General features: G+C 53.3%; 1 protein-coding gene across 1 annotated transcript in view; it reads right to left on the bottom strand.

Moving 5' to 3' along the window:
* Cdh4 (cadherin 4) overlaps positions 1-12302 on the bottom strand; it is a 459219-nt gene that overhangs the window by 28384 nt on the left and 418533 nt on the right. Inside the window, exon 7 of the mRNA XM_021192528.2 lies at positions 10306-10478. Within this exon, the coding sequence (XP_021048187.1) occupies positions 10306-10478 (173 nt within the window). The remainder of the gene's footprint in view (positions 1-10305; positions 10479-12302) is intronic.

Here is a 12302-nt window from a genome sequence, read left to right as displayed (position 1 = left end):
CTGGGATTAAAGGAGTGCACCACCACTACCCCAGCAAAGGATGTATTTCTTGCTTAGACTTCAGCGGGCCTGGGGTGGTGAGGGTGGTGATGCCACTGTCTGGGGGTGGTGGTGGTGGTGGTGAGCTACAGAACCTACTGCCTAGAGCTGCCACCTGCTCCTGGTGCTGCCTTTATGACACACGAGTGGGCTTCCCTCCTATTTCTTTCCAGCTAGCAGCTCTTTCTGCTGCATCAAAAGAGAGAGAATGCAGCTCCTCTCAGTGGGGTGCACACAGCCCCTCCTCTCCACTGCTGCTGCCTGTGGGGAGCCAGCAGCCTAGCAGGCCTCAGGCTTGGCACAGGGTGGAGTCAGCTGCTCTGCTCTGCTCTCAGCCATGCAGCCAGTCTACCTCTCTTCATCACAACGGAAGGAGCCTGGAGTGTCAGAAATGTCCCTGCTTGAAGCAGGGAGGGCTGAGGAATCCAGGTTCCTTCTCAGTCCTTTCTGGCGACCCCTCTGGCTCTCACGTGCTGCCTCCAGGATGCTGACTCAAACCACAGGCTGCACACTGCCCACCTTCACCTTCCTCTTCATCCTCCTTGAGGGTGTGGCTTGCCTATCCTTGGGGTTCCTGTCTTTCCAAGGTTGACTCTAGGACAGCTCACTCCAAATGAGGAGCTTTGACATCTGTGGGCAGATCATGCTCTGTTGCTGAATGTCCCATGCTCTATGCAGGCACTGGGCAGTATCCATAGATACACACAGGAGAAGATGAGCATGATCACATGTGTGTGTGCACAGAAGATGAGTGTGGTCACATGTGTGTTAGCACAGGAGAAGATGAGCATGATCACATGTGTGTGTGCACAGGAGAAGATAGATGAGTGTGGTCACGTGTGTGTGCACAGAAGATGAGTGTGGTCACATGTGTGTTAGCACAGGAGAAGATGAGCATGGTCGTGTGTGTGTGTGTGTGTGTGTGTGTGTGTGTGTGTGTGTGTGTATACACAGTACGCTCGAGGGACTGAAAGGGAAGATGGAGATGAGAGCAGGTGTCACTTACTGTGTGGAGTCTGGGGTGAGACCTGTCTGAGTGGATGGGAGATTATAATCCAGGGAGTCTGCTGCCTAGACACTTGTCACCAAAAGGACACCTCCCTTTCTGCCCCAGGCTGGGACCATGGTGCTCTGACACTCTTCCCTTCTCTCTTTGTTGGGACTAGCTGGGAGTAACACTCCCTGGAAGCAAACGACAGCAAACGCTCGATGCCCAGTGCAGCTAGCCAGGGGGTGGTGGTGGTGGTGGTGGTGGTGGTGGTGGTGGTGGTGTGTGTGTGTGTGTGTGTGTGTATGTGCGCGGTTGTAGACACTTGGGCTCAGGCAGTTCCTGGCCTCCCAGTCCCTCCACAGATACATGCAGGGAGGTGAGAGCCCATGCTGTCGAAGGATCTAGAGGATTTGTGTACAAAGCCTCCTCGTTAAACACTGACAAAGTTCAGAGATAACAAGAGATACAGTGTCCATCTGTGGCTGTGGTTGTTGTCTCTGGCTGCCTGTCCGAGACCTCAGATCTGAACAAATGGTGCTGCTGTGAAGTCTCCGCACGGAAGGAGAAGGCTCTGCTGCAACAGGCAATGCGGACTGTTTGGAGATGCTCTGGCTACTCTGCAGCCTACGTCGGATGATTGACACAGGGAAAATCAAGGCAAGGTCTCAGTGTCCCGGGCGATGGAGTAAGCCTGCAGATGGGTCCAGGGAGGTGTGTGTGGCTATGTGTTGGTACAACTTACCACACAGGCACATAGCACACACACCTCCCTGAACCCATCTACAGGGTTGGACTTGGCTTGTGGGCTGTGACTGTATGATCCTGAGCTAAGCTATGCCTTGTTCTGCTGCTTGTTAGAGCCCAGGAAGACCCTGATCTGGGGACTGAGACCAACCTGCCTGATTTGTCACCATCCCTTCATACTTAAAGGTTAATGACGGTCACACCATGGGTGTTCCTATCTCTTCGCTTGGCCTCCATGGTGGACTCTTTGACCCCATGCCTTTGAAGGACATTTCTGGTAGCCCTTGGAGGAAGGAGTCAGAGGAGAGGAAAGCAGGCAAGAGCAGAAAGCATGGGGCTCTCCCGAGTAAGCAGCGCAGTGAATGGAGTGTGGGAGAGCTCTAGGAGTAGAAGCAGGGCCTGAGGGTCATGCAGAGCTCCTGACAGAGGAATGGGTGCTGCTAGCATTCCATTCCAGCTTCCTTTGCCCCCTCCACCCCTGCGCTCCCGGCTGACACCTGCCCCCTGGCTGATACCTGGCCCCTGGCTCTCCAGGATTCCTTTTCAGCCTGGCCAGAATAACCGTGGACATGAGCAGGTTCAGATCCTGCTAGTCTCCTTAGTGCTTGGGCCATGTTTCAGGGCTCTTTCAGGCTCTCTGAGCAGGCTGTGCCTAGACCTCACTGCTGTCTGGGAAGAACAGTGTTAGGGACCAGAGCCAGGTTGCTGGATCCCTGGGGCTTTGTCTGGTTTTGTCCTGGTCTGATGCTTTTGTCCTGAGTGGAGCTGGGAAGGTAGCTGAGACAGGGTCTGTGGTTTTGTTTCCATCTTTGGAAAAGGAAGGACAGCGTCCTGCTTTCTCTGGCCTTGTTTCTTTTGAGCTGCTGCCAAGCAGAGGTTGTAGGGGGGTGTTGTCTGGAAAGCTCTGGAAACGCTGTGGAAGAGGCCGCTTAAAAATCCCCACGCAGATGTCCTTGCCTAAGACATGTCACACGTTTCTGAATGTGTCTGTACATTTTTGGACATGTCTGGATGTTACTGGGGTTTCTGGGCACGTCTCAATGTTTGTGGATATTTTTGGAAGTGCCTGGATGTCACTGGGCTTGCTGGGGTGGTGTCCCGCAGGCAGCCTGCTCCTGGGAGTGCCTGTATCACCACACACTGCCCTGCCCTTGCTGAGATGTTTTCCTGTGGAGCCAGTGATGAAAAACTCTTGGGTTGGGATGCAGCTTGGTGCTGGAGCCCTGGCCTAACCAGCACAGGCCCTGTGGGGGCGGGGTGTCAGTTCCTGGTACTGGAAAAGTCTAAAAAGTAAGCAGCCTCTCCGTTTGCCTGGGATGGCCAGAGAGGCTCACCTGTTTTTCTACAATGCTCTGCAGAGCGTCCTCTCAGGTCCCACATTAGCGACTGACACCTTTATCGTGGCAATCTGTCTTGCCTCTCTCTTGTGCTTCCTGATGGCCTGACACAGCCATGACAGAGCCAACACCACACACACACACACACACACACACACACACACACACACACACACACTCACACACATGCACGCACACACACAAGTGTGGCCACGGGAGTAACTGCTTGGAGCGTGACTCTCCGTCTGTGCCCTTCTTGTCCCCAAGCCAAATCCTCTTGAGGGAGAGAGACCTCAGCTCTGCTTCCTGTAAGGCCACCTCAGGTAGTGTCTTCTGAGAAGAACAAAAGGCACAGAAAAGCTCACAACCTGGCAGGCCAGATGCCAGAAGAAGAACCTGAGAGATGGGACTTTCACCTCGCGGCAGGGACTCGTGGTCTGTGGCAGCAAGGTTGTGAGATGGTCTTGGAGCATACGCACCTGCCTCTCTGGCACGCAGCTGAAGTATTGCTCATGCCCGAGCAGCCTAAGGGGGCCTTAAGTAAGAACAGACCAAAATCCAGAGTAAGATAGGATCATATCACGATGGCTCACTTGATATGTGGCTTTCCTAGTAGATTAAGCAGCAGTGTTTCAAGTGTGGGACTCAGTTATAACAAAATGTCAGTCTGTCCCTTCCTGTCCCTTCCTGTGCTGACTCCATCACATGATCTAGTCTCCTCATCCCCCCTTCCATGGCCCCTCTCTTCTTCAGACTTAGGCCTCTTCTTCTCCTTCTGACACTGTCTGGCGACGGCCTTCCTTGTGTCTGTCTCAGATCTTCCTCCGCCTGATTCTTACTGGACCCCCCTTTGTAGGTCAGGGTGCACCCAAGTCCATATGGCCTTTCCAGGTCCGAATGTCTTATCTCGAGGACGGTTTTCCAAAATGTATAATGATGCTCCTGGCCTCCAGTTGCTAGATGAAGGTGCATTTTCAGGGCCACCATTCAGTCCAGTATGGATACTAAGTGGACCAGGGCTGTGGTTGGGCAATGACTCCAGGGACTCTGGGTCTCAAGCGATTAGGGTCTCTCCCTCACTCCAGGCCCAGAGAGTTTCTGTTACCCTGTACCCTGGGTTGGCTCTTCTATTTGGGGGACATCATATCGATCTGCCCCATCTGTGCCAACCTGGTGGGTTGTTTCTGAGGGCAGTTAGATAACAGCTGGCTCATTGGCAGTGGAGGCTCTGAGGTAGGATGGAGGTTGAAGCAGCCCTGAACAGACTGAGCTGTGATCCTCACAGTGGTTAGTGGGGTCCAGGGAGTGGCACTCCTAGGAGGAGTGACCTTATTGGAGTAGGTATGGCACTATGGGCATGGGCTTTATGACACTCATCCTAGCTGCCTGGAAGTCAGTCTTCTCCTAGCAGCCTTCAGATGAAGATGTAGAACTCTCAGCTCCTCCTGCGCCATGCCTGCCTGGATGCCGCCATGTTCCTACCTTTGTGATAATGGACTGAACCTCTGAACCTGTAAGCCATCCCCAATTAAATGCTGTCCTTATGAGAGTTGCCTTGGTCATGGTACCTGTATGCAGAAGTAAAACCCTAACTAAGACACTACCTTTCCCTCCCCTCCACTATGAGGGTGCTGAGAGCCCAGGCGACACCCATCTCTATGTAGTCTAGGTGCTGCTGAAGCTCCTTTAGCCCTGGGAAGCTAACGGCCCATGAGTTCCAGGGTTCTTCTTTGGGTCCTCTTGGTGGGTGCAGCCTGACTGATGGTCCTTGAAGCCACTGGCTTGTCCTATGGGTCAGTCTCCTCTGTTACTTAGGGACCTGGTTTCTAGAGCATCATCTGTCCTTACGCCCTGGGCTGGTCGTTTTCTCTGACTCTGGGGCCCCCTGCCTTCTGGCTGGACATGGCTTCGTCTGTGTTAGCTGTGGGCTGTGACTCTCCTACAGCTGTAGGCATCAGAGCTTGTGGTACTTGGCATATGTGAGAGCCTCAGCATGAGGAAATGCCAGGAGTTCTGTCCATAGGGAGGTACCAGGCCTGGCTGAGGAGATGTCCTGATGACTCCAGCCTGCCTGGATGGTCCACACTCTGATCAGCAACTGGCCTGGGCTCAGATGGTGACCATCACCAGTCCGGCTGAAGACAAGATGTTTACAGGTGTCCTTAAGGGGTGCTCACATTCACAAGAGGCCACAAGTAGGGTCACCTATCTTTCCTTAGTGTGCAGACTTTCGAATGTGGTGCCAGCAGAGGGCAGAGTGAATGAACAAAGAGCTGTGGGTGGTGGCTCTGTGGCACAGAGCTGACCAGACCTGAGGCCTTCTTGTCCCTGGACCCTCCAGTTCCCTGTCCTGTCTGTGCCTTAGGAGTTTCACGGTGTCAGCTAAAATGGCCCCTCTGACTTCTGCCGACACCGATGGGGACAGAGAATTCAGAAGGAGAGTCTGTGAAGGCAGAGGACAATCCCTGGTATGTGTGGGGAGCCAAAAGAATGCTCCGGTGGCTTTAAGGACAATTTGTAGGAACCCATGGGACAGGTACATGAGGCTCGGGGAAGGCCACAGCCTACTTCAGAACATGCCTTCCTTCCCACCATGCTGTGGGATGAAGGCCTGATGTTTCCTCTTTTTGGGGGCTGACTTCTTTTCTACCAAAGAGAGGTAGTTTTTGTGATAAGAAAAAAGATCAATAGTCGTTACCACAGAAAAGGCTTGTTTTTGCAAAGGTCTGATAGCATGGTGCTGCTCGAACCCTGAGAGTTACACTCCATTAGGGCCGGGAGGTAAGGGGCCTGTGACTCCACCCACTCCACGCTTGAGTCAGGAGACATTTGGAAGAACAGAGGCCAGCCCTACAGCTCTGTGTGGGGGGTTGTTCTGTGCTGACACACACACACTCTCTCTCTCTCTCTCTCTCTCTCTCTCTCTCTCTCTCTCTCTCTCTCTCTCTCTGGAGGAAACAGCTCTTTCCACCTGACATGAGTGTTGCAGGAGCTTAAATCCAGGAAGGGGCTAGTTTGGCTTTCCTCAGCATCCCTTCCATCCCTGGGATAATTAACCTGGCCCACCATGTTGGGGAAAAATTTGAGGCTGAGGAAGGCGACCAGCTGATGGTCACCATGTGGTGGAACCTGAGCTGGCCGGACAGTGATGTCAGCCTCATGGGGGTCAGAGTGGAGGTGTGAGCAGTGTATAGCTAGTTGCTAATCACGAAGCTCAGCAATCAACCCCCCTGCTGCCTCCGAGCTCAGTTCTCACCTTCTGAGCCACCAGGAGTGGTGCTCATCTTCTTATTAGGCCATAAATATTCTAATTAGGAAAGGTGCTAAGAAGAGAGGGGATTAGCAGGTGGGGCCAGGACCAGAGAGGCACTCGAGCCCCTCGTGCCTCGTCCAACTCTCTGCTGACATTTAATCATGCAGAAGCTCTCTCTTCACATGGCTCTCCTAATTAGACGCATGGCAATCATGTCTGGGAGTTTCCCACTTTCTAAGGAGAGCTCACTGCCTTGAACAGGAAGTGGAGCCAAGGGGAACCTGTCCACGGTACCCTCCCAAACACTGCCCGCTGCATGGTGGTGGACAGGAGCTCCTTACAACAGAGGGGACACTGAGGAACCTTGATGAGGTAGTTCAGCTTTGGCTGTGTTCGTGTCTAGCTGGAGCAAGCAGTGGATGTAGTGGAGAAATGGCCCCCCCTCTAAGACCTTCCGCATAGACCGAAGCTTCCCGAGCCAGGCAGTGCCTTGGCTCTGGCTGGGTCCTATGTGCTCAGTTGCTAGTACTCCTTTCTCCAGTTGACAAATGGCAGGGGACAGTTAGCTAATGTGCTGTGAGGTGTCTAGGCGAGGCTAGCGTACCACAGAGGCCTTTGCTAGATGCCAGCAGAAAGCATCTTCAGGTAGCCAGCTTGAAGGGCAGGCCCTCAGAGCACAGGGCATACACTTGCACCAGGAATGTACGTCTATGAGAGCTCCCTCCTACAGAGACACTATATGTACCAGTGGCCCCCACCCCCGAGGCTGAGAACCTGAGAATCCGGGAAAGAGCATTCAGGGGGCTTTCTACTACCAGGGAGCTCCCTTGCACTGAGAAGAAGGAATGAGGAGGACAGAGAGCAGGGAGGAGGGGAGGGAGGAGGGGAGGGAGGATGGGAGTGGAAGAGATAAGGAAGGAGGGGTTGAGTGTCACTGAGCTCCCCAGCAGCCATGACCCATCATCATACCAGCGTCTTGCCAAGGGCATAAAGCCTGCTTCCTCCTGGACAGATCCCTCATCCTCACCGGGTGGGAAATGGCATCTTCAACGTGCAGTTGGCAGGTCCCTCTATGGAGCCAAGCCATTGAGCCCTCAGCCCAATGAGCACATGGTGCTGGGCACACAGGGACGGCTTCACAAGGGAAGAGACTGGGGTTTCAAGGCAATGAAATGGAAGGACTTTCTATGGCTCCTGAGGTGTCATGCACACCAGTTCTACCTCCAGCTCACAAAGGCAGCCAGCCCCAGGGACCCGTGGGAAGAACGCACAGATGCTGGTATTCTGGACCAGGCTTGAGAGGACCAGTATAGTCAGGGGAGGGTCTGTCAGGAGGGTAGGCATTTGTGTCCCCAGATGGCCTTACTTTCACTTCAACTGGGGCCTGTCATAGACGTGACTTTCTGTGCCTTGGCCCTGGAGACCAGTTACTGGCAGGAGTAACACAGAAGGTCTGTCTAGGGGTCCTGCTAGATCTCTGAGCCCTCCCATCATGCACCACTTTCCAGTTAGTTTACTGCTTCCCGCCTAGAACAACACACCGAGTCAGGGCCTGAGTCTGTCTGTCTGTTGCCTGGGCAGCAGGGAGGGTATCCAGTAGCCACTTAACTCTCAGGATGGGGCGTGCTCTGCATCACCCTCGTCCCTGTAATACAGGCTTTCCCTGGGAGAGGCTCAGACCTGAGTCTCTTACTGAGTCCACCTGGGCTCATACACTCCTGCTCTGCAGGAACAAGGGTTCAGACTCAGGTTGTCCTGATTTAGTGGAGAGCAAGATGGTGGGGGACTGGGAGCCACTGGCTGAGTACTGACTCTCTGAGTGATGGCATCAGAGGTTCTCGCCAAATGTGTAGATTGGAGCCCCTTTGCCTTTTGTGTGACAAGGTCTACTGGTTTGTCCACAGGGGCCTCCTTCTCTAGGTCCCATACCTGGATGGGTCTCTGTGTCAACCCTGTACTTCCTTATTGGGTCTTGTTATGATGACCCCTGTCTCTGAACACAGGAAGGCCAGATCCTCCTAGCTAAAGACAGCATGCCAAATGCAGCCATTTTTGTTTGAAATTTAACCTAGGCTCTATCCCTGGCTTTCAGACCTCAAGGATTAACAGTCATGCCTGAAGCCAGTTGTGTCCTTCAGACAGTGGACGCCTAGTTCATCTCTACCAGTCGCTGTCTGTGCATTCTTTCCTCTCCAGCAACTCAGCTCCGTTTCTGGAGAATGAGGTGGAAACGGGGAGAGAAGAGAATTTTGCTGGAATTGGACATTAGCAATTGGAGTAATTGAAGAAGACAGGAGAAAGCAGGTCACCACAGTGTGCCTGACCAGCCCCAGAAGAGGAGAGGGGAAGGAGGAAGGGAGGAGGAGAAGGGAAAGGAGGAGGGGGAGGAGAAGGGAGAAGAGGAAGGAGAGGAGGAGGGAGAAGAGGAGGGAGAGGAGGAGAAAGAAAGAAGAGGAAGAGGAGGAGGAGGGAGAAGAGGACAGAGAGGAAGGAGAAGAGAAGGGAGAGGAAGAGGGAGAAGGAAGAAGAGGAAGAGAAGGAAGAGGAGGAGGAGGAAAAGGAGGAGGAGGAGGCAGTGGCACTGAGGCTGAGGTCTGCTCCACCATGCCAGCTTCTCCTTAGAGAGGTGTTGGGACAGGTTGGATGTCTAAGGCACACACCCCAACTTCCAACCTCAGTTGGGCACAGCATGAGGACACTTCCTAATGCCTCTCCGTCTGCATCAAGCACACACAGACGGAGACTCAGATGCAGACGTGCGCACACACATGCATTCATGCATGTACACACGCAACCCCCAATCCTTAAAACCCAAAGGCCAGCATTGCCATCCATCGCAGATGAAGGTCCGGTGGGACGCAGTGCCCTCTGACATGCTGTGGTCACATCTCAGCCGAGCAGAACCCACACTGTCCTCCTGCCACACAACTGCAGAGGGTCACGGTAGTTAGGAGGCACCGCCTTGAGCTCTAAAACTTAGGAAGTCAGGGGCGGTTTGAATTTTCCAGAGAACTCTGAGTTTTAGGGGCAAAATGGGAATTGAAGGCCTCAGGTGCTTCATAGCTCTCAAACCCGCCAGATTCCCCAGACGTGGGCACTCCTGGGGAGCAGACATACTACTTCCTTGCAACTCCTACCATAGCTTATCACCAGGAGCCCCTACTTCTGGCTGAGCAGCCTAGGCCCTGCAGACCTGGAGAGTGAGACTGCGGAGCTTCCAGAGCTGCTGACTTGCAATGGGGACAGCCTGGGCTACCAAGACGGAGCACTGCAGGAAGCTGAGGCCACACTTCTACAAAGGAGCTCCAGTGGGTGCCTCTGTGCTGAGCAGGTCTCCATCCTGGTCCCCAGTGTGGCCAACCTCTGTGGTCACAGGGTGCACGGGAAGCCAGTCTGTGGCGAGGGCAGACAACATTGTCCTGATGCTGCTGACTGGGGACTGTCAGGTCTTCCAGGACCCCGAGAGTGACAGGCCATCAGCTCTACTATTTCTGGCTGGTCTACCTTCTCTTATGTGTATCCCAGGTCACAGAACCCTGTCCAGGTAAGTGAGCATCTCTGATGGTCCAGGCAGGTCTGGTGTGCAGGAATACCCACCACTTACGCCTATTATGTCAGGGAGGGCTTGCAGCTACTCACTTTTGGTGATCCAGCTCAGGGAGGTAGGCTTCAGGGTTCCCCGAACCTGGAGTAATGTGGTGACAGGACTCTGAGAACTGGGTGGTTCACCCCCACTTTTCTGAATCCCTGATGTGCTACACATACCATTGAATATGCTAGGGTATCTCACAGGTGTCAGCTGCTGACCCACTCAGGGTATCAATCAAGGCGAGACCAAGCAGGAGCCAACCCTGAACATCACCGGGATCCCTAACTGTGTGTCCCTTTGGATCACAGAGCTAGCTGCTTCCACACAGCTCACAGCTCACAGCCCATCTCACCTCTCGGTCCAGGCCTGCTGCCACGGTCACGATGTCCCCTGTTTCACTGTTGATGGTGAACATGTTCTGGGATGGGCTCTGGGGTGTCTGGGTGACAATCCTGTACCTCACCATGCCGTTGGCTGTGGTGCTATCATCTGCATCGTTGGCTGTGACAGTCATCACGTATGTACCTGGAACAGACAACAGATCAGATGGGGATGGTCTGAGCCCCAGACACCTGCCCCCGCCACACACCCAGGGCTCTTGATGCAATGGCCTGTACCTACAGCATCTTTCTCCACAGTGTGGTCTAGGAACTGCCGACTGTCTGAGGTAGCTCAAAGGCAAAGCCCCTCTGCCTGCACCCGAGGGAGTCCTCCTAAGCTCATGGTTCCCTGACCTTGTTCTGAACTGTTCCTTGCTCTGTAGAGGACAGAGCCGACCTGAAACAGGAAATGCTTTTTCACTTCTCTGGGGAGCTGGTGGCAGAACCAGCCCTGAGTCAGGACTGCTACCATCTGAGCTATAGGGCCAGAGACTGGGGATGGAGTCCTCGGACAAGACTGCTTCCTGAGGACCAAATGATCCTAAGTGAGGTACTGCTGGAGGGTATAAATGGAGGAACTCCATAAGGATGCTGTTACTGAAACATAATCACGCACATAAAGTTTTCCCTTAAAAACAACAACAACAACAAAAACAACAGAAAACAAGTCCAGGGTTTTGATATCCCCATGAAATTGAAAATAGCTATCTCCACCTTGTAACGGCAGAAGGCAATCCTCACCCCGGGAGAAGGCACACTGTCACCATCCCCCTCCTTATCCCTTCTCCCGGTTTCCCAGGCTCCGGTGGTCTGATTTCTGTTTCTCTAGACTTGCCTATTCCGGGTGCTTCATGTAACGAGGTTACATAATCTGTGGCCTTCTGTGTCTGGCTTTGTTCACTGAGCCTAGAATTTCAGAACCTCCCTCTTTTTTATAACTGAGTACTACTCCATTGTGTGAATGAGACGAACATGCTACGCTTACTGACTGCGGTGTGCCGGGTGTCATGCCCCGTACTCAGCTTTATGAACGAGGTCAGGCAGAGAACTGTTAACCCATTCTCACAGATACTGAGAGGAGCACCACAGACAGCAGATACAGAACTGCGAACGAACAGTGTTTCCTAAGAATACGGGAGGCTTGTGTTCACAAAAAGACACACAGGTTAGCTGAGTGGAACGGTGGAGTGCTGCCATCCCCAGTGGGACACTCTTGGGATCTCAGCACCCAGGAGGCTGAGGATTGGCACAAGTTCAAGATTGGGCAGGTTCTAGGCTAGCCTAGGCTGCACAGTAAGATCAAAATAAACCGAGGAGAATGTGGTGGGCAGGGGAGGCAGAAGAGGCTTTCCAAGGGAGGGGTTGGGATTGGAGAGGATGTAGACCCTGGCCCTGGGAAGGAGTGGTCCTTGCTGGGGGGAGCAGAGTGGACAGGCCATAGGTATGAATCTGTAGTGAGCTCAAAACATAGCTGGTAATATATCCTCATGTCATGAAGTCCGTATCTAGGAGAGCAGAAGAAAGAGTTCATTGGGCAAGTTTGCAAAGGGGTTCTGGCTACTATGTAAACTAGGATGGGTCTGAGATGAAGAGGACAAAGGCTGGTGAGAACCCTCCAGGCACCAATTCTCTGAGGCCAACTCTGGGCTTTAAAGTAACAATGTGTAATAGCGAGGAGAGACTGACGTGTGACCACACAACCTGTAGCAGCTGCGGAGTAAGTGTGGCGGGCTTCACAGGATCTGGTGATTTTCTTCTAAGGGTGAGAGGGTGTCACTTGGGCGTCAGATGATAAAATGTGTGTTGGGGAAGGAGAAAGAAAGGGAGGGAGAGGCAGGGAGGGAGAGAAGGAGGGAGGAAGAAGAAGCAATGGAGGGAAGGAAAGAGAAGGGAGAAAAGAGAGAGGGAAGGGGGAGGAGGAGGGGAGAGAGAGAGAGAGAGAGAGAGAGAGAGAGAGAGAGAGAGAGAG

The sequence above is a fragment of the Mus pahari genome, chromosome 3 (genome assembly GCF_900095145.1).
Source record: "Mus pahari chromosome 3, PAHARI_EIJ_v1.1, whole genome shotgun sequence".
Taxonomy (NCBI): Eukaryota; Metazoa; Chordata; class Mammalia; order Rodentia; family Muridae; genus Mus; species Mus pahari.
The sequence above is the reverse complement of the archived record's forward strand: the minus strand, read 5'-3'. Positions and strand labels throughout refer to the sequence as shown.